Raw genomic sequence first — 23913 nt, forward strand, 5'->3', positions numbered from 1 at the left:
AATTCTCTCTCACAAAAGGAACATTGTTATTAATCCATGTCACACTGGAGCCACAGAGAGAGAGTTTTCATGTCCTCCCTTTTCAAATGCTTACAATCAGGCTTGTATTCACATCTATTAGCCTTTGTGTGTGTGTGTGTGTGTGTGTGTGTGTGTGTGTCTGCATTCCTGGCAGACTTGTATCTAAATTTCAGCCCACTTGGCTCTTCCATAGTGAACTGAGTGAACTGGGGTTTCTCTCTGACCCTGTGCCCACTTAAACTGAACACTGAAAGATTTTGTTTGTGGGAACAAAAGAGGCAGAGATAGAGAGAGTGAGAGAGAGAGCGAGTGAGAGAGAGAGAGAAAGAGAGAGAGAGAGAGTTAGAGTTGGAAAGGAAAGAGAAGATAAAAAGGACGGAGGGAAAAGCAAGTAGAATGAAAGAACACAGGAGAGGCAGAGAGTGATAGATCCCCCGTCACAAACTGCCTCACTAAATATTCATGAGAGCATCAAAATGAAGGCCAGCATCAGTATTTAAAGTGAAAATGTTATCAGTAATAAAATGCTAATTCACTGCAAAACGTCCCAGGTGGCATTAACTAAACATGAGTGCTCTCATGCAAATTTAACCAAACAGTGAGCCATGTTAACAGGCTCATGCTTTTCTGAAGTTAAAAGTCAAAAAGGAGCCCTCTTAGCTACAAGATGCAGCGCACTGAACTAATATTTAACTTTTGTCTTTGTTTTGTCGTTACGTCTGAGGAGCCAAGCGTGTACTGAGTTAGATGTTAAGTTAAATGAACGAAGGTTTAAAGGTCCGAATGAGCTTGGCTCTATGTGGTAAAAAACATATTTCAGCAGTCATCATTTAAATTCCAAATCAAATCTTTGCTTCAAGAAATAATTTGACATTTTTGGAAAATGCATGTTTGCTTTCTTGCCAAGAGTTCGGTGGGAAATTACCACTCTCTTGTGTGTATGCTAAATATGAAGCTACTGCAGCAGTTAGCTTAGCTTAGCACAAAGAGTGGAAACAGTGGGAAATGGCTAGCCTGTTTTTGTCAAAACATAAAAGATTATGAATACCAGCAACTCTAAAGCTCATTCATTTACACAGAATGTTATGTTTTTTTTTATTCATACTAAATGTATTTAAGTGTAAAAGCAATATGGTGTGGTTTTGGCCAAAAAAAGTCCCGCACATAACTCCCCAAGTCATTTTTTACACTTCATAAGTACATGAGGCTAGCTGTTTCCCCATTTCCAGTCTTTATGCTAAGCTAAGCTAACTGTGGCTGCCTCTACCTTCATATTTACTGTACAGACATGAAAGTTGAATCAATCTATTCAACTAAATCATAGCAAATTTTCCAAGACTATTCCTTCAAATCTTGATTTTGGTCTTTTGAAATTATGTGTCACATTTTTTTCTAATAATGTATAAAAATTATAATTCATTAGTAAAAGTGTTTATGGCTTATAGAGTATGAAACCATCAGTTTTAATTGTTTATTGTTTATTTATCTGTTTACTGGTAATTAAAGGAACATTACTGCAAAAATGTGCCTTTTGTGTTCAGCACTCAGGTGAAATTCTTCTCATTTTACCAAATATCATTATTACCAAACACCACTGATTACCAAATATCATTGACATGCAAATTAATTAGAAGTTAGATCTCAGTTAAAGCTTCAGATTATGATTATTTTTTTCCAGGAGTCCAAGAGCTGAAATAATATCAAGTAAACTTCTACTTGTTTAATGGATCAACTTGCAATACTTTAACTTTATTTTGTGGATCACACACTCAGAGAAACCTGGTTGGATGGTGGGTCCTGGTGGGCGGGGCTTGGGGTTTGGTTGCGAGTGACTGCTTTGTTGTGAAATCATAAAGTTGCGGAAGTTACTGACTGCTTGTTTTGAGGCTTCGTTCCTGAATACAGGCTGTGTTACATGCTTTATAAGACATGGAAATCTCACTTTATACAATACGAGACCTTCAAAATATTGAGGGGCAACAGAACAGCTGTGAGTAATCACACTACACAGAGGCAAATGTAATACACAAGACACACACACACACACACACACACACACACACACACACGCACACACTTCTGGTCAGCTAGGAGCCCTGCAATACACAATACTGTACTTGTCAATGTGTCGCTTCCTGTTGCTGGTTTCTCCCTGATGCTCTCAGTTGCTCTGCCTCACACACACACACACACACGCACACACACACACACACACACTCGCACACACCCAAATGCCCACTGGAGTTTGATTGAACAGTGTAATTAGCTGTAATTAGTACTCATTAAAATTGTTAAAGATCCCCCCTGTCGTGTCAGGATGCAGGTGTGTGTCTGACTGACGAAGTCTAACACACAGATACACATACACACACATAGACATACACAGGCACAACCTCAGCAAGACAATGACTTCAACAGCTGTAGCCTCGGTACCTTTGTTTTTAATAACTGTTGACAGTGTTTCTATTTCTGCACCGAATCACTCGTGACTCCTTTAAAAACAAAGTCTTCAAATGCTCTATATGACACCTGTGGCATAATTAAATTTAACAGCGCATTTCCATCAGTGTTTAGCTGCATATTTTTGCAGTAATGTGGCACAATACTGCATGTGGAGAGTGAATGTCCTCAGCACCTGAAACTACTCCTATATTCTCCACACTAGACTGTGTTTAAATATGAAAAGGACAGAGCCTCTATTTCCTGCAACAAGTCACACAACCTTTCCTCCCAGTAATTACAATAACGTCACAGACAAGATATATTACATAGTAGTTTGACAGCATGGACCGCCTTAAGCATCATTAACAATCATCTAATCTGTTAACTTCAGGGAAAATCTCAAGAGCGGGTGGTGGTCTATTGAGAACCAGGCCAAACATAGTGAGCAAAACAATTAAATTTGAAAAAAAAAAAATAGACTAAACTCAAGAACAACAAACTTTATATCTAAATGAGCAGCGGTAAATCCTGTCCTGTTTGGGTCAATGTGATTTCTTGTCTCAACATTAAAAAGCTTTCGTGATTAAATTAAGGACTTTTTAATATATGGCCTTACATATTCAAGACTTAATCACCCTCCTGTTAGTAAAAATATACAACTTAAAGTTTATTGTGGCATTCTTATTACAACCTCCACAGGAAGAGGCTATAGCGCCACAGAGGAGCAGTAGAGGTTTTGCTGTTTGCTGGTCACCATTACCAAATGACTACAAGAATGTGTGTGTGTGTGTGTGTGTGTGTGTGTGTGTGTGTGTGTGTGTGTGTGTGTTTGCGTGCATGCGTGCGTGTGTGTGTGTGTAAAAATGTGCGGATGATGAAGAGTGAAATGGAGGGAGGGGTTTCTTAAGTAGAGCTTTCAGGATAGACATCATTTTGCACTTTGGCGAAGTCCACAGTGCACATATAGGCATGTGCACACACACACACACATACATGCACAGACAGGTGCTCTCTCTCTCTCCCTCTCTCTTTCTTTCTCTCGCTCGTTCTGAGTGGGAAACCTGCCACTACAATCACCATGGCGATGGCGATTGTTGCTCAAGTGGATGACTGTGTTGCTTTGAAACCATAAGGATTAGCAAAACACACACACAGACACATACACACACACACACACACATACACTAAAAAGGCACAAGCGCGCACACACCCAGGTTGCCAGGTTGTTGACAATGTTCAGTGATGGGATGCCAGCTTGGCTCTCATTTCGCTCCATAACACCCCCCTTTTTTAGATCTCAGGGCTCATCAAGGCTTCAAATGAAGAAGCAAATTGGATTGAAAAACACAATTGAAAGGAAGCCAAGTGGGCTTCAACTGTGAGAAAACATGTGAAAAGGAGGCCAAAAGAGCCACATTGTGGATGAAAGTAGATAATGATACTGTATATCCTTGTTAGGGCGCCAAATGAAACAGATTGTGCTGCTGATTTTGATCAAAGTATTTTAATATCAAATATCTGTTATAGCAGTTGCTCAGTGCAAGTTGATACTCACATACCTCTACATTCATTTTGTTATGTTTGATGCAGAAGAGCTTTGTAATCTACATCCCAGCTTTCCCCCGATGTAGTGGATTGTATAATATCAGTGAATAGAGAGATAGTGTGGAATTGTTGCAGCTGATCGGTAGCATCTGAAGAGATGTGGTTCACCTTCACAATATCACCAAAATAGAAACAGCTCGCTATCAGTGTGGATGTCTTTATGGAAATACCTGGCCTCTGTTTAATTTTAAACGACTTCTGAGCATCGTCTAATCGTAACTTTGTGTTTTAAAAGGGGCACAGAGGGGCAGCTGCAGAAACAATGGTATACACAATATAAACTTTGTACTACTTTCGTCAGCTGTTTTGTCTGTTTCTACATGTTAATATGCGTAGGAGAAAATTGGATTTATGTGTAGATGTACAGTGTGGTGATAATGATCCAGTGTTCTGTCAATAAGCAATGATTCTCATAAAACAAATTAAAGAGGAAGAGCAGTAGTTGTTTGTCTTTACCATTAGTTATTTGGTGAGAATTGGAAGGATAATACACTTCAGAGTGTGGGAAATATGCCCCATTTTAGTCCTATATTAAACATTATATAGTATCAAAATCCACAGGTAACTGACAGCAGTGATCTTAACGTATAATGCACCTTATGTTACTGTGTGTGAATTCAGCCTTCCTTAAACAAATAAAGAAATAGAAATAAAAGAATTCAACTTAATGGGTTCATGTATTTAGCTTGCATTGTTATGGGTGCATCAACCTCCAAAGGTGCGGGCTCATTTGACCTATTATGTAATGCTTCTTCTTAGTCGTCATCATTTTCATGAACTTCAAATAACTTCCTGCACTCAGAACACTTTGTAAACCTGCAGCGCTGGTACAACAACAACAACAACAACAACAAAAAGGAATGAGGAAGTATAATTAAGCTCACGCCTTTGTGAACATACATGTACGAAAACACATGTATACCCAAACACACAATCCGATGCTACGTGTTGCTGCAGAGGACGGGCCGCCTAACAAGCCCGATGAACACGATCAATGTAATGAGTCTCAGTGTTGTGATATGCAGGAAAACTTTCAGGCGTGTAGGAGGTTTGTGTGCACGCGACACATGTGTATGTTGGTGCGTATGTTAATTAGAAACTTCTGTAGGTATGCACTGCTCCTCTTCTCTACTGAGTAAACGCAAACACATCTCACGGCTTCCTGCCTGACATCCGACACACTGGAGAATAGTTTCCTCCACTGAGCTGTAACTGTAGCTTACGTGACTCACAGCACTTCATTGATTTTCTCATGGATATACTGACTTTCACACTGCTTCTTAACAAGCCACCTTGTTAGTAAGTCGAGTGGTTTTACAGTCTCACAGATGGTTACAAAGAGTCATTTACCAAATTTCTTGGATGATAATTGCAAACTCTGCATGAATCAAAAATCAAGTACTGTGCAGTTCTTTGAAACAGCCCACTACTTATTTGTATTTTTAAAAAAAAGAGAAATTGAAGAAAATGAAGATATAGTCCAGTATTTAATTCACCTTAAAACCAAAAATTGTTGTTTTTACATTTGATTTTGTATGGAGCTTTAGAGCTGTAGGCTGGTTGTTTCCCTGTGCTTCAAGTCTTTATGCTAAGCTATGCTAATTGCCTGCTGGCTGTATAATATGCGGACAGTCCATGCAGACACAAACTTTGAACAAAATTATTCGCATCAAAATATACTAAGTACCAAGCATCAGAAGTAAAAGCACTAATTATGCAGAAAAATGTATATTATATTACTGGATTATAATTACTGATACAGTGATGAGGTGCATCTGATTTTAATTACTTTATGTTGCTCGTGAATTTCCCCCAGGCACCAATCAAGTCTTATCATACGTTAGCCTATGATAACACATAGTAATTTATGAGTTGATTATACATCATTAATCTGAATGTGCAAAGTAATGAGTAACTAAAGTTGAGGAGTTAAAAAGTAGCTCCCTCTGGAGAGTAGTTAAGCAGAAGTATAAAATAGCAGAATATAAATACACACAGTACAAGTGTACTTAAGTACAGAAGTAAATGTACTTAGTCATTTTCCACCATATACAGTATATATATATATATATATATATGTATATACTATACTACATTTATCAACCACTATCACAAAACTGTCACTGTAGAGAACTGCAGCAACTCATGTCAAGATCACTGACTGCTAAAAGGATGTTTACGACACCTCCCTCAGTCATCATATTTTTCAGGCACAAGTGGCAAAGAACTTTTATAAAAAGGGAGAACAAACTTTATGAAACAAATGCAGATGTAAAACAAGCTTGCACCGTGACATGACAGTAACTCCCGACAGCCTTGGTAGTCATTTCATTTTGTTTGCAGTGATCATAAATCAACATTGGTCAGATAATCATTGAAATATTGGCAGCTATGGGCACACATACTCACCCTAGAGCTTTATCCAAGCGACTGCCCAACGAACCAACCACCTCTCCGAGAGTACAGTAGGCCTGGCCCAGAAAATCCTGTCAGCGAGAGAGAAATGAGCCAGTTTAAAAAAAAAAAAAAAAAAAAAATCTTTCTGTGATTCAGACAAGGCATAACACACAAAATATACATACAAAATCCAATGAAACAAAACTAACACAAAAATTACTCCCCTCCCTGATCTCTGCTGAGAGCAGGCCTGCTGGCCCAAACCCTTTTAAACACCTCTGCATTCCCAATTGACATCATATTATTGGCAAGCATATCGAGCCTTCCTCCCACCAGCCCTCACACCAGCCCCGCTCTGCTCCCTTGCCACTTTCCTTGTAAATTAAACCGCCATCACATAATGAAACTTTACAGCTGATGCCGACAGAAGGAAAAAGAGAGATGGGAGAGAAGTAGAAAATGCATGTGTATCAGTTCTGGAGACAGTTACGTTTGTCTGTCAGCAAAAATAAAATGGCTATCAGTTTATCCAGCGTAAAATATGAGTTTTATGAGTATGAAAACAACTTCTGATGTAGGGAAGCTATTATAGAAACATGCCATCGCCGTCCCTCTTTCACCAGGGGGCACACTGTTGGGAACATGTTTCATTACTGGACTCTGTCTCTAATATCTGACTGGAGCAGCTCTAAGCAGCACTAACATAATGGATTCTCTTTGCTCCATTGATTAGCCTCTTGTGTTATTCTGTCTCTATCTCTATCCATCGACCCAGCTTCATGTCTGCCTCTCTAGTTTGCCTGTGTCATTATTGATGCCTGCGTACAGTCACATGACTTTACTTTGCCATAAACTCATTTGTTTTGGCCACAATAAGTGCTTAAATAACACTTTAAAATGTTTTTTTGTTTTTTTTTCCTCCCCCGTCTCTGATGTAGAGGCTGTGCAGTGAAGTCACAGATCTCCTAGCAACTGCGGCTGTTGCCAGCATGAGGTCCATCGGTAAATTGGCTGTGTGCAACTAATGGCTAAATATATGACAGCATGGGCTAGGAAAAGAGTTAATGTGAAAAAGATAGTTGTGTGGGTGTAGCTCCATTAAGTAATGTTCCAGAAAAAATGAACTGTTTGATAGATACAGTAAGACTGAGATCCAGAGCAGAGGTTTTCAAGGGGGGGTGTAAGCAGACAGACAATGATTGGCACCACTCTAATATGTAACTCCTTATAAAAGGTTTACATGTTGTAACTAACCGTTTATTAAAGGAAAAGTTGAACATTTTGGGAAATATGTGTATTTGGTTTTCAGCAGCCAGCTAACGTAGCTTAGCACAAAGACTGGAAACAGAGGGAAACAGCTAGCTCACTAATTAACACATCATATCTCGACCCTCACGACCTGACAACCCCAAAGTAAGTCTTACTTTTGGCTTATAATTCACGTATAAAGGATTAGTAAATTATTTATTTCAAAACCACTGACAATTCTATTAGTTACAAGGTACAAATCCTTTATAAAAGCCGAATTATTAAAAAGGGGTCCCCCTAGTTTTTCCAGGTGTTGCAGTGGTTTTATGTTGTCAGATGGATGCCGAGCAGAAAAGCGTGTAAATGCACTTTAGAAAATACCCATGAATTAGATTCCCAACTCATTTCAAATAAATGGCACTGCCTGTGATTTGTAATGCATTTCTGAAATGTATTCAAAATGGACCTGGAGCACAACATGGGATCAGCCTGGCTTCCTATGTATCTGCATATAGAGACACAAATTAGTGCATTCTCTGTGTGACTGTCCCCCACTCTCTCCACCCTTCCCTCTATATTCCACGCTCGTTCTCACCCAGTTCCCAGGTGTGCCTGCAGCCTAAAGTTCCCATGCTAAAACACCATCTAATGGATTGGCTCTCCGCCTTTCCCTCCTGAGACCTGCATCGAGGGCCAGTTAGATAGTACGCTGCCTCTGAGCCAACATGCCTGTCTCTTCTTGTATGAGATTATTGATTTCAAGAAAGTGAGGCAAGGGGGAGGGAAGACAGAGTGAGGGGGAGAAATGGGAAATGGAGAGATGGAGAGAAAGTGAAAGAACAAGGGTATGACAGGGAAAGATGACAGAACGCCATAGTGAGAGGAAAAGACAAGATAAGGAGATAAGGGAAGCACAAGAGGAATGAATGCATCAAGAGGGACAATAAAGTGACATAAAACGAGGAAAGAAAATCCGAAGAGGGACTAAACTTGCTTCTGAGAGACTGGGAGTGTTTCACTGTGATGAAATAAATGTCCACACTTAGTTTCATACATTTGCTGAATGCCATTGAATGGCTTCTATTTAGCTATTTTAAAACTGCATCTCTAAAAACTGAGCTCAAGGTAAAGGTTGCGAAGAATTACTGGAGAGAGAGAGAGCAACTACTGACCATACAGGCCCTTCAACACTGATGTCACCTCCCACATCAAGTGGCAGACACTGATTTAGTGATTCTATGCAGTACAAACAATATAAACCAAAATGTACCTCACTTACTCACTTTCTTCACTTTTCCTTCGTACTGGATGTAAATGTCATTTATATGCCATAGGTAAATCAACTATATCTGTATCTATACACCCCATGATTTAAACCTTTTTGCTTGTTAGGAGCTCCAGGTTAACAGCAATGGCTTTAACGCCTTCCAGATTAGAAACCAGAGCTTCCTACAAGCACCTGAACACACAACCAGAAATCATTTAAAACACAGATTTCTGACTCAGCACTTTTTAACTTTGTTTTGAAAAGTGCTGTATAAATAAAGTTTATTATCATTATTATTATTGAAGGTGAAAATACAAGCCTTGTGTCATGCACTGCTACAAAGGTTCTCAATTACACCCATTATTAGGGAAGTCTTTTCATATTGGGTATCTGCCCATACCATGTCTGATATTTATGTTTATGCGACTTAAATGTTAATTAAATAGTCTATGTATGTTACACATTTAAATAACACAGCTCTACACTTGATCTCACACACCTTATTTTTTATGAGCTTCTTGATCCAAATAGTGACAGTCATGGTTGATGTTCAAAAAGATCAGTCTATAAAGTTTATAAGTTTAAATTATTTACATGATATGAATGAAAGTTCAGTTGGGAGGATACCACCACTGTAAGTGGAATGATGCGATCCACTAGAAAGAAGATGCCTCACTCTGTTGGATTTGTTTGAACTAAAAAAAACACTCAGTTCATTAACGGTTGTACAGCGGGGTTGCAGAGTGGAGGTTCTTCCCTCGCAAACTATCTTTGACAAGTACTGACAGTAGTGTGCAGAGAGCACACAAACCGACCACAGCCAAATTTAATTTAGGACTGTCAACGAGTTACACACTGATCTAACATTAATTAGCTGATATGACGTACTGCCAGCGACGTTTGTTATTTTAACCACTGAATGCAACGTTCAACAAAAATGAGAAGCTGCAGCTGAATGTTTTCTACACTGCTTTGCTAACAATCATTAACAATGGCGCTTAGGGAGTCTGTGTATTTGTATCAAGGTCTGGACTTGTTATTCACTGCTGTGCCGAGATAATACTTCATGTTCACACGCGCTAATTCTCACTGGCTTATCAAGGGGACGCTGCACAGTAAAGCCTGGCTGTATTAAAGGACCAGTGTGTAGGATTTAGTTGCATCTAGCTGTGAGGTTTGCAACCAACTGAATACCCCTCCCCTTACCCCTCCTTTTCCAAGCGCGTAGAAGAACATGCGATGGCTTTCAGGCAGCGTAAAAACGTAAAAACGCCCTCTCTAGAGCCAGTGTTTGGTTTGTGTCTTCTGGGCTACTGTAGAAACATGGCAGGCTCCATGAGGGAGGACCCACTCCATGTGGAGATATAAAGGGCTCACTGACGAAAACATGACAAATCTTAGTTTCAGGTGATTATACACATACTTATGAATATCATATTCCAGTTCTGCTAATAGATCTCCCTAAATCCTGCACACTACTGGCTGGTTGAGGTGGACAACATACACCAGGGTACAGTGATGAAAGGATCGGTTTTAAACTACATTATTTTAATCAATACTAATCCATTAAAATATGACTGGATCGGCCCAGTCTGTTAAGTCGCTGAAATAAAGTCTAAAATAGTTTATTGTCTGTTCAAGGGTGTGAACCATAAAAAAAAGTACTCATAAAAGAAAAATCCTCAATTTATTAGTAATTAGTAGCACTTATGGTTAATATTGAATTGACTTGTTAAGTTTCACCTCATGTCTCACAATTCTTGTCTCCTTTTGTTCTTTCCAGTGACATCACTCCTCCCTTTTGTTTATTACACAAATGGGGAGGTCATGTGACTGTGTGTCCATGTTATATGCTATGTGGGCGGACTGGTTGTGCTGAACAGTGCAAAGCAAACACTGATAAAGGCCTAAGGGCTGGAATGTGGCATCTCGGGGCAAAGTGACAGTTGCAGCTCTGTGTAGAGGCAGACTGGGGCACCAAAGTCAAGTGAGTGTAGCTTTTTCACGGACACACTCCCACACAAAGATCTATATTGTAATAATTATTTTCCAGGGAGTGGCCAAAAACTGCAGAGCAGGTGATGCATGATTGCACATTGGCCTTTGCACACACTGAAGCTGTAATGTAAATATCCAGATGGCTAGATAAGAGTTTATGAGTGGAAAAAAACAGCTAAATGAGACTGATATCCACTTTGTTTTTGGTGCTATTGTATTGTTGTTGCCTCCCATCATTTTTATTGTTGAATGACTTCCTTGCATTGGACAGTGACAGACCAGGTCACTGTTGGCTGTTACCACAGCAAACAGCTGCTCAAACATGTCTCAGATATCACTGTAAAGCTGATTTCATGAAAACAGATGTGAGCACACGAGATTACAGTCAGACACAGAGCTCTAGGAATTGCACACTGATCGGCAAACTAAATATATCAAAGCTGTCAGTTTAAACAGTCATTTCCTCTTGTTGAAAAATAACTGCCATCTTTTACAGGAAAAGTTAGATATGCCGGGAAATATGCTTATTCATTTTCTTGCTCACAACAGTTAGATAAGAAGGCGGATACAATTAATTTCTCTCCAAGCATAAAGCTACTACCAGCAGCTAGCTAATTTATCTTAGCATAAAGACTGGAAATTGGATCCGCTTGTTTGACTGTTTCTTGGCTGCGACCAGTAACTTACCAATAACTTTGTTGGTTGCCTGGAAACTAGTCCAAGGAATAGTTCAGTTAAAATGGCAAATTGTCGTTTGTATACTTCAGTTTTTGTACAGCAACATATAGACGTAATGTGTTCTTTATGGGGTTGAGGTGATGGGGGTGGGGGGTGGACTTTGTTAAATCTGTACAGAGCCAGGCCAGCTGTTTGCCCCTTCATCCAGTCTTGCTAACATGATAACTTACGCTAACTAGCTTCATATTTAACAGATGAGAAGATTGATACAACTGTCATGTATGTCTAACACTCAACAAAAAAAATGTTTCCCGAATTTCCCAAAATGTCAAACTATTCCTTTAAATTATAAAATGGTGACACCACATGTGCTAAATGTCCATGTCCAAACAGGGCTTCTAATACATCTTGATGCATTAGCTATTAGCTAATAACTACATGTTACTCTACTCAGTTCATCAAACAAGACGAACTGACTAACTGGTTGTGATTTCTCGGTCCAGTGAACAGAAATAAACTGAACACTGGAAAACAACTGGCAACTGCTCTAAAAATAACTATGGAAAACCTTTGCTAAAGTCCGAGCTGCATCTGCCTCTTTGAACTACAGTCCCCATGATGCAGTAGGCAGGACACAGCTATTCTTTTTTTTGCCAGCAAAGACCAAATTATCACATTATTAGTTCTAATTACCATTATGCTAATCACTGCTATCAATGGGGAAAAAAAGCAGGGTGGACAGGGGAAATCAGTGTTTATTTAATTTCGAAATGAACAACAGGCCATTCCGGGAATGTGCTATTACAGTAGATGATAAACACACTCATTGTAATGGCCAGATTACTGTTATGTGGCTGAAATGAGGCTAATGGGAGGTAATGACAAGGACAGCAATCATGCTCAAACAAACACTCACTCACACCCACACAATGAAATCAACAAAAGTGTGCAGAGGGACAGAAATAAATGTGAACGCACGCACACCTCCATGTGCGCACGAAAACACACATAATAAAGACAAGTTCTGGTACTCACATGTTTTGACAGGTTGGCACTCTTGGAGTCAACATCATACCTACAGAAAAAAAAAAAAAAAAAAAAAAAAAAAAAAGCATAAGAGAGCAGGAGAGTCAGTGCATCAGAAAGCGATGGAGGATGACGGGAGCTCAGCTGGCAAACACAACAGGGATTACAGACAGGGGAAATCAGTAATGGGGCCAAGCAGCTTGTCAGCGAAGACCTCACCAGAGGCTCCGGGTAGTTCATTTTCCAACATCACAGGCTCACAGGCATCTTCCATTAAAGTGACACTAAATGGACTAATTGGCAGTCACACATATGATTGTGAGAGTATATGTGTTTGTGCTTGTGAGAGAGCGATGAACAGAAACTGAGAAATGCTGTGCTAGTGAGCAAATATGTAACTAAGTGACTGTCCTCCTTTGGGTTTCCATCTCTGCTCATTAGTGTTACTTTTACTGGGCCATTGCGCTATTTTTGTGATGTATGTTTTAAAATGATTCACATTTTTTACTCCTCCATTCCACCTGCAGGCCTCTCGTACACATAATACTTGCAGAGAGGAAAAATGTGTCCAGAAATGGCCCCTCCAGTGCAGAGGCTACTCTAAAGAATGAGAAGCAATCAGACAAGCCATTCACTCAGCAATTTCAGGTCATTTCACAGCTCAGGTCATTTCACCCACCACTAAAAATGGATTGCCCTTTGCTGGGTAATATTTTGGGGAGGGAATGAGGGGCAATTTAGTTACATTACGAAAATGTTCTGTATAATGTACACGCGGTGTGTATCTGTGGATGTGTGTGCTGCACATTGAGTAATTTGGACTCAATGAATATGAATCTGAAGCATGACTGAGTATTTAAAATGATTAAATACAATTGTGTGATATCTCCCCTACAGCGCTTGTGCTCAGTCTTTTTTTAAACATTCAGTGTCTCTACCATCAAAACTGTGCGAACCACACAGCCAGCTATCCATCCTCTAGTCTAGAAACACTTGACAAATCAACAGCCATACCATACAGTCTCCATTCAATTTGTTTTTCTCTTTTTGCTTGGGGAAACATAATAAACATAACATAAATCTCCTACTTTCCATGTGAACTCATCATTCAGACCCCCAGTTTCACTACAAGCACATAATGTTGAGCATGGAAAAATAAAAGTAGTGTTTGCAGAAGTACGACTAAGAGTTAGGGCTAGGGTGAAAAAAAAAAAATTAATAATTTCTCTGATTCAAATCAATCTTCAGTTGAATAATATGATCTCGGTTCATAAAATCCCGAGATCGATCGTTTAATATCTGCCTTTTACAGTCTCCCATGGAAGTGGTGAGATCTGGTCACGTGAGAGCCAAAAAAAATAAAAAATGGCTGACGTGGTTCCACTGAAGGTGCATGTCTAAAGTTGCATTTCGAATTTAAAAAGTATGAAGACAGCGAAGAAGAAGAAGCCGATTCTCATTCATATCCAAGCACAATTGGTATTGGAACTGAAATATCTCTCACTGAATCTATATTGAATCGAATCGGGAAGTCACTGGTAATACCCAGCACTTCTAACAGTTATGTGATACAAATACTAAGCTGAACTGCTTTGAAATCCATACATGCAAACCACTAACGGTGATGCAGACTTGCAGAAAGGTGCAGTCTCATAATTCACATTAAGAGGACACACTGTAGCATTTCATAACCTACTACTCATCCCAACTACACGGGCCTGAGGGAGGAAACTGTCTTTCATCTGCTATCATCTCTGACTGTGTTACCCTCTGCAGCAGCTATCTATGGCTGTTAGACCCACACACACACATGTACAAAACACACACACATGCGTGTCTGAGCGGACATTAAAGTGGAGGAATGCACACACACACACACACACACACACAAATGCACATGCACGTCTCTCTTATAGTGTTGCAGGCCCTGAATGAGAGCAGCGTTAACACACACATACACACTCACACAAAGACCAGCAAAAAGCCGGCGTGCTGTTCTGTTCTTCAGATGCTCAGTTTCATTCAGGAAAGCACTCCAGAGACAGCAACCACAGAGGCATTCATACATTTATACAGCTCCCTAAACAAATGAGAGGGCAGAGACACACAACACAACACAGATGTCCCTACATGTCCAGGGTATGAAAATGTCACAGCAGAACTAGTGTGAGCACATACAAAAACACATTCGGACATCTATATGGATACACACACATTTCTCACAACCCACTGGAACGAAATTTGACACCTATTCTAATGACAAAAAAAAAAAAGATTATAAAAAGACATAAGAAAAACACATTCAAGCGGTTGTTATGGTCACCAGCGCTAAAGCGCACACACAGCCACAAACACGTGCGCACGCAAAACACACAACATTGTCACCATGGGTGTCACACGGTATGTGGGAATGCGCACACCGGTTTTGCTTTGGTCTTGGAGTACGTCTGTCCACGTGAACTCTAGCCACACTTCTCTAGTGAGATGACGACATGAGTATGTGCTGTGACAGAGCAACCAGCGGAGACACTCATGTATGCACACAAACATTACTGCACAATGATCTATTGACACACAAACTAAGATAGCAAGATATCTATTTTCTACCCATTAAGGACAGTGTGTGATAAACACTTTTCTTTACTTTTGTTGCAGTAATTAACAGTATTGCTCTCTCCCTCCTTCCCTCATGGGGCGAATACACACAAACAGGCACACATGCAGACACACTAACTCCTCCTCTTCACAGTCTAACTTTCAGATCCCAGTTGGGTTGTCAGTGTGGCTCCCTGGTTCATATATTATAATATAATTAGTCTCCGTCTAATAAAATAAAGCCACTGAAATCCCCTCTGTAATTCAATGAGAAATGCGATCTGAGCGCAAATTGAGAAAGAGAATACCGTCACCTACAGGCAGTTTGGTGCTTTAATAATGGCTGTCTCCTCTAGCCCACATCTTATTCCTCTATAGGCAAAGGAACCCAGAGTAAGTGTGAGATGTAGTTATAGAGCTTATTCCTCATGGATATACAGTACAGTATCAGATAATACCATTATCTGGTACAGTATAAATAGTATAAATTTAAAATTATGAAAGGTGCAATGATATTTGTATCCGTAATTTGACAATCTATCGATCTATTTGTGAAACCAGCAATATCCAGTACTTTCCCAGCCAATACTAATACCAACCACAGTTCTGCAAGAGACTTCAGTCAGATGCGAAGCAAGTTTAGCTTCTTAATTTGTGGCTAATTTGGAGGAAGTACTTTGCTGTATTCATGCCAATGTTACAATCTGCCAAATATCAGTAGTAAAAAATAATACTGGACCAATACCAATACTGCTTTTAAAGCTGCTGTCACCTAATATATAGAGAGAATGAAAGCCTCCCAGTTAAATACGGTAACATCACTGTCTGGTAGTGTCAAGGTGTAGGAGGAAGATTCATCCCTGCGTAACCTTTGGATAAAGTAATATTAGCGTGAGTGCAGTAAACTGTCTGGAAACAGCTTTTAAATGTTGAAACCTACAAAAGACAAATGTTGAGATGATGTTTCTGACCAAACTCCATTTCATATTTGTTATTTATTTACTTGTTTTACAATAGGCCAAAAGCCAGGTGGTTTGGATGAATGTTAATTGAGTGACTGACTTGAGCAAGGAGAGCAGAGAAGGAAACGCCGGTTTATAGCGACTGGAAAGTAAATAAATAAAACATTCGATAAAAGCGAGATGTTTGTAGATCTAGAATGAAATAATTATGAACTTTAATAATTCCTGGTTATGTGGAATTCTTTAGAGGTCACATGGACGACAAATCCAACCAATAATGTCAAAGAGACAGTTTCAAGCAGAGGCCTCTAACACTGGGTGAATGAAAGATCAACTCCGGCACCTGAAATGCCATTTGACCTTTACAACATCTGGTGCCAGACCAAGTACTAATCTCAGCAAATATTAATATTGCGATGACACGAGACACACACACACACAAACACAGGTGTAGACCTTACTTACAAGTCAAATCGGAGGTTCTGCCGCTCTTCAAAGAAGTAGTCCAAAATGAATTTCCGCACAAAGTCTGGGTTTAACGTGTTGTCAATCACCTCTGTTCTCCCAAACTAGACCAAGAAAGCAAAGAGAGAAGACAGATAAGAATACCTAGGTAAACAACCCATGATGCCCCAAGTTTGCATAATCTGTAAAAGTATCCTGATGTTGTTGTGAAACCATTATCTGTCATTTTAATATTTCTGCAGCTCACCAAACTTGAAAGCTTTTACACAAATCACTGTTTTTACAAGCACTCTGTGAAGTGATTCATGTGAATAACTAATCACCAGCAGGTTTTTCCCTCGGGAGACACATCGGGCGGAGAGGCTGGTTACAGGAGATTATGTACAGCTTTAGAGTAATGAATGCAGAGCACCTGAAGTATCAAGTCAATGGGGGTCAGGCAGGTCCCGGTTTGGTATTTAACTCAGCTTGTTAATAATGCATGCAGATGATGGGCTACTCAGAAATATGAATAACTGGGAATGATTGGGGCTGTAGGATTTGCCCCCTCATTTACATTCCTGAATATTCATTATTGTGGTAACTGCAGTACAGTCATATGTGAGTGCACACATGCTCACAAACAAGTTATTGGTTGTTTCTACAAGCACAAATAAAGTGGGGTTTCATATCGTTAGTGCAGCTTAATTAATAAAACTCTCTTCAATTCTGTATCCAATTACATTTTCTGTCTGTCAGCTTTATTAGTGTATTGTATTGAATTGGACAATAGGTATAAATATATTTTGTGTGAAAAGCACGTGAACACGGAAACCTCGAATCAGCCAAATTCCATAATTCAAGTAATTAAACCTTAATTGTATTATTTGGGCGATTTGTTTTAGCTATGCTAGCAGCGTTGCTTGTTATGATGGCAATGTCGGTCCACCACATCGGTCCAGACAGAGATATCTCAACAGCTATTGGATGAATTGCCATAACATTCCCGGTTCCCAGAGGATGAATCCTGATTTTGGTGAGCCCTTCACTTGTCCTCTCGCACCGCTACGACATTCACATATATACAGATTATCAACATAATTTGATTAATTAAAATTTCTTGTATTTCTACAATGCGTAGAATGTCACTTGTAACACTTTAATGTTCAAAGACAACCAATTTGTTTTCTGCCTTCTTGCAATACAATATCCAGCAGTGACCTGCAGTAGCAGCAGCCTTCTTAATTTTTTTTTTATGCTTATGTTTAGGGAAGGTTTGGGAAAGATCATGGTCCGTTTTAATAAAGAAAAAGTCAATTTTACATTCAACCAAAACCACAATCTTTCCCAAACCTGAACCAAAGTGTTTTTGCTGAATAACCCTCACCACAGACAGGACTTTGAATGTGAGCCCCATCCACCCCAGACACCTCTGTGCGACTCCACCACAACAGAACTGGGAAAGTTCTGGGACAGTTTGTAGTTATATGGGACAACCGGCATGTTTTGAATATACACAACAGAGACAACTTTGCAGGTGAAGCAGATCAGGTTTGTTTTAGTTTTTCCCCACATTTTGCTAAAAAAAGAAAATCTAAATTAAAATTTTTTGGCCATATCACCCGCCCTATAGTGAGTAACACACATATAAAGTCAAAAATACAATATACAGACTGCACAGATGTGGACCATGCTGCAGGAGCAGTTGAAGAAGTGTGAAGATGTTTTGAAACTTGCATATCTGTCACCAGTGGAGTCTCCTGTAACTTTATTTGAAACTAAAACAAAGTACTTTGTGTGAAGATGGGCTTTAGATAACGCAACATAACTCCTACTGTGTGACACACACACACACACTCACCTCTCTCCACTCCTTGTTGCCCATGCCTTGTGTGTAGAGAACACAAACTGTGAAGAACAGAGACATATAACATTAATATATATGCACTAAATCACATACTAGTATCCCTTATAGTTATACAAGTATTCTCTTCAAATCACTCATATACTGTACAATAGGATTTTTCTTAATAACCATTTTGGTTAATGATTGGAAACTAAGGGAAGGGAACATTATTCTGATAAGACACAAAGCAAATAAATAAAAACAAACTCAAATGTCATGGTATTTCATGGATCCATTAGAATATGACTATTACAGCAGAAATGTGTGAATTAGAAATAACAAAACAACATCAAAGCAGCTAATAGTTTTATTCATGAAGCTCAAATATATATTTTCCATCTTCAGACGGTGAAAGACATCATTTCGGGCTATTACGCAATTTCACGAAACAAGGCAAATTACTGAGCTCACTCATCATAGACCTTTGATGTTCTTTTCAGATAAGTGACAGACGGATATACCACACGCAGGCGAGTGTCACACTTTTTTGAGGGGGGAAACAGAAGGTGATATTTTGGGGACCCAGATTTAAACCAATAATAGAAACTTTATATTCTTTACAGCCCTGCAGCTTATGTACTGAAGGGGCTTTATGTTTTTGTTTTTTTTCCCCCACCAGTACCTTAGAGCCTCGGTTGTCCTTTTGGATCACTGCTCTTTAGATTTTCAAGATATTTTTCCCAGCAGGTGACATATCTCTGTATTTCCAGTATCTCAGATGTTCGCTCTCCTCTACCTCCTTGCTCTTTCACCCTGTCAGGCTGGTTCAGATCAGGAGACCCAAGTCACCGTGCTCAGCATAATCACAAGTGCTACTCAGCATAAAAGCACGCCTAAATGTATGGGTAAAGCCTAAGCTTCCTCCTGCTTCTCCTCCTCCTCCTCCTCCTCCTCCTCCTAATCACTTGTGTGCTCGTCATCATGTTCATCACTGTCATCATGACCAGCTTGAGTCATTTTGATCCCACACTACTGTAAATGTGCTGACGTGCTATGTTTTGCAAAGACAGTGTGCGTGTGTGTGTGTGTGCGTGTGTGTGTGTGTGTGTGTATTGTTGAGTAAGTATATAGCACCAAAAGTGATATCATAATCCCAAATTCAGACACAGCTCAAGATGACAAATACCGTCTTTGATAACAATGATCTTACATCCGACTCAGACTCCTTATAACACACACACACACACACACACACACACACACACACACACACACACACACACACACACACACACACACACACACACACACACATACATCCAGCATGTACAAAGAAAGTGGCCTTAACATACTGCAGCCAAGGAGCTATTTACTGACCAGGACATATTATGCCACATGACCACAGCATTACATTTCTACACTTTGGTTGTAGAAAGAATTTCTAGCTAGCTGCTTCCTATTTACTGCAAGAGACATGAGTGTGTGTCAATCTTGTCATCCATGTTTCTGCAAGAAAGCAAATACGCAAGTATCTGAATTATTCCTTTCAGCATTTTATTAGACATTTTTATGACCAATTCTGCACCTTCTGTTGTGTTAATAACTGAAAGGATTCTGTGCAGCACATTTGCATAGCTGCAGGAGGAAAATTGGCTGCAGTGGGTATGAAGCTAAGCATAAGTTCAATCAGGAAGTATCTATCCTTCTTTGTGGCCTCATTCATTTACAATTCTATCTCATCCCACTTCTTGTAATCAGTTGACTTCAGGTGTTTTTCGGTAACCGATCAGTGTTTTGCTGATAAAGTTTGTTTGTTCGCTTAGAATGAAGTCTCTCCTAATTGAAATGAAGGTAGGAAAATATTTAGCTACGTGTTTTTTTTTTTAGAGGCTAACCAATTATAGCTCCACATTAGGTCTCAAATAGGTAAAGGCTCATATTAGACCAGTTTAAGTCCACAGCTCTGACATACAAAAGAGTGGGATCACTCTTCTCTAACCCTGGGAAAGGAAGCCAATAAAGCACATTACCCAAAATGTCAAACTATTCCTTTAACCTTACTGCTCTGGCACTAACAGTATTATTATAAAGATTTTAACTGTGGGGAGAGAAGGGGAGGATTGACACCCTTTCTATGAGTCTGTAAGGAAAAGCTTCTTAGTTTTTCTCTTGTGCATTAGTCAGACCTGCCTCAAGCCGAGCTCACACAAAAACACTTACACACATAAGGAGTGACTCACGACTACGTACTGCTACAGAAAAGACCCTCCTTCAGTCTCTAATTGATTTCGCACTCCTTTACACTCTATTAATTCTTCTTATTTTCCACCTTTTCCCTTCTTTTCTTTACTCTCTCCTTTTGTAATTTTGGGCGATGTACATACATTAAACTGACTTGATGAAACTGACATTACTTTCACGCATGTTATATGTTTTGTAGTCTACACACACTTCACTTGCCTTTTCCACTCTGATTACTGCCCTCCCCATTGCGACGCTCAGAAATGATTAGGAGCGAAGATCTCAATTAACAATCAGACACTGACACAAACACAAACGTGATCGCCGTGGGTGACAGACAAACAGAGAGATGGCTGATCTTACTTGGGTCTGATTTGGAGAAGGTGTCCCTGTCCAGCAGGTTTCTGTGGAGACACAAAGGGTGAAAGGAGTTAAGAAACACGGTTGCCTTGGTGAGAAAGAAAATCATCCGTCTTCCAAATGTGGCGGTGAATGCGTTTTAACACAAAGACTATTTATGTAGTCTGTTTGGCCATGAGTCAGCACATTACCATCACGCTCTGTTTACAGTATGCCTGTGGTGTGAAAATACAAAAAAAATATATTTTTATTGAAAGAGAAGCCTGGCAATGTCACTTTTTTTTTTTTTTTTTTCCCAACAATAAATCCCATGAAAAGATCAAACAACATGAATTCTACTAACAGGTGTTGCTGTGTAGCTAAACCCGGATTAACTCTTTCCAGTGTTGTCAAAAAAAAAAAAAAAAAAAACTATTAAAAACAAAAAAGGTATGATCCGCAACTTTGCACTGGGTGACAGGCTCCCTCGCTGTGATAAACACGGGCATCCTCCTGCTGCCATAAATACTCACTACTAGCACCAAATGTGTATTAATCCGCATTCGAAAAGCATGTAGATTGTGCTTCTTTTCATTGTTCACAACAGCACCTGTGCAGCGTAAACAGGTTCAACACTGAAAACCCAAAAACATTTCAATTCAGACAAGTCCTCCCTCGCCACGTAGAAACAGTGAGAGAACTGACAAGAACCCCTGCAAACATCTTGCAATTACTGCCACCATAAACAACACTATCTTCAGCTTATCGCACAGAGCGGTTTTCAACTTAAATTCAGACTCTTATTATTTATGGGAATTAAGATTTTTATGGCTTCTCATTTCATGCTTGAAAAACACTAGGTCTGGCCTCATATTCTCTGCAACCAGTGATACATTGAGCAGTCCTCTGTCTCAGCAAACCATTGAGTTTCATCCAGAGATGGACATTAATAAAATCCTGAAGAATTTATGTTCCCCAAAAAGAGCAAGGAGGAGGGCTGGGGAAAATTTAATGGGCTGATACGAAGTGGCACGAGACCTTATTGTTAATTCTGATTTGTGAATAATAAGATGAATGATAGTGATGGGAGCTAATGGTCTGGAGAGGAGAGGAGAGAGAAGAGAAGAGGAGAGAAGAGGAGAGAAGAGAAGAGAAGAGAAGAGAAGAGAAGAGGAGAGGAGAGGAGAGGAGAGAAGAAAAGAGAAGAGGAGAGGAGAGGAGAGGAGAGGAGAGGAGAGGAGAGGAGAGAAGAGAAGAGAAGAGAAGAGAAGAGAAGAGAAGAGAAGAGAAGAGGGTTCACTAACTTGTCAGCGAGGTTAAATCACTCAAGGCCTCGATAAGAATTAAAATCTACTCTCCAATCCACTTTCTTTTATCCATTTAATGTGCCCTGACGTTTCCTGGTTGCAGCAAAGGCATCAAAATGTGGGTAATGCTTTCAGTTATCCTTTCAATCCCAGGGATTGTGAGAGACTTTGAAAGGCTGTCAGACAAAGCCCTGAAACCATCAGCTACTGGAGAGTATCCAGGCTGCAAGCTGGTTTTCAGTAAGAGCCTCTCTGACTGGAGCTGTTTTTTTCTTTTTGCAGCTCACTTTCAGTTGTCTCTATCACTCTGTTCCTGTGTGTACTTCTCTCTCTTTTCCTTGCGTGAACTTGTGAACTCATCAACACCACATTTTTTCATTTTTTCTCTCCGTCTCACTCTCCTGGGTTTGTTCGCAAAGCAGAAACACCTTTGGTTTAAAAAACACCATTGGTATCCACTTCTACTTTTCAATTCACTCATTTTCTCAGTCATAAATTGCAACATCGCTAATATCAAATCACTGATATCAAATGTTTCCATGTCATGGCGCTTCGCTGCATGATTTGCTGACTTGAGATATTTGAAGCTGTTATTTGTAGCGTTTGGCTCGGATTGCATGTTCCAGGTCAGTTTGGTGTTTGCGCTTCATCCCATAATCCAAAGACACGCACAGGTCGGGTGTATGTGTAAAGGTGTAAGTGTGTCTGTTTGCCTATTGTGTTGTCTGTCCTCAGCAACAAAAACACTAATGGACACAATAATCCAGCTCAGAGGGTGTGCAAATTCATACTCCTGTTTACATGTATTAGAGAAAAGCCTGGTCAATGACTGAAGAGGCTCCTTTCGTAAAATGCTAATTTCTTCTTCAAGAACACTTCTTCAAGTCATCAACAGTAGTCATCGATATCGGTAGTTGGAATGATTTAAGCCTGATCGACCGAAAAGCATCTTCTTTGGTCAGCTCTACACAAAGTCGTGCAGGTTTCAAGGGAAAAAAAACCTATCAGGATACTGTAAGACAAAGACTTTGAGCGTTGGTTGTGAAGAAGTGTGGTTACCAAAAATAAACTTGCCTCCACAAAGGGTGTTATTTTTCATAACACACGTCAAAAACTGTGTGAGTGAAAGAGAGACTTTGTGACAGTGTCAAACATTAAAGACTCTGTAAATTAGATTTTAAACTATAATATAGCAGCAAACAAATTATTCTCTGATTTTTCTTTGGATGCATGTTAGTGCATATTAGTCCCTCCCTTTGTTCTCCCTATACACAAGGACAGCCCACATGCGAGGCGCCACAATGCAGTACACAGCAATCAAGCAAAAGCAACATTCCAGGATCTCCTCCACTGAATAAACCACGTTGTTTGCCTAAAAATGCCTCCGACAAAGAAAGAGATAGGACCTGAGCAAAGGCAGACTGGCCGCCTCAAATCACGGTCGGCCGCTGGTCCGTCAAAACATCCAAAAAAGTTTTTACCGGCTCCACCAGTGTC

The 23913-nt window shown here is 39.7% G+C and overlaps 1 protein-coding gene across 2 annotated transcripts in view; it reads right to left on the reverse strand.

The window, feature by feature from the left end:
- Nucleotides 1-23913, reverse strand: part of LOC111224635 (copine-8) — an 80340-nt gene that overhangs the window by 36478 nt on the left and 19949 nt on the right. For both annotated transcript variants that reach the window (XM_022749191.1, XM_022749190.1), the window contains exons 2-6: nt 21134-21174; nt 18545-18591; nt 16705-16808; nt 12692-12731; nt 6478-6554 (exon numbers count right to left, since the gene is read on the reverse strand). In XM_022749191.1, the coding sequence (XP_022604912.1) occupies nt 6478-6554; nt 12692-12731; nt 16705-16808; nt 18545-18591; nt 21134-21174 (309 nt within the window). The remainder of the gene's footprint in view (nt 1-6477; nt 6555-12691; nt 12732-16704; nt 16809-18544; nt 18592-21133; nt 21175-23913) is intronic.

The sequence above is a fragment of the Seriola dumerili genome, unplaced genomic scaffold (assembly GCF_002260705.1).
Source record: "Seriola dumerili isolate Sdu_G_001 unplaced genomic scaffold, Sdu_1.0 BDQW01000138.1, whole genome shotgun sequence".
NCBI lineage: Eukaryota > Metazoa > Chordata > Actinopteri > Carangiformes > Carangidae > Seriola > Seriola dumerili.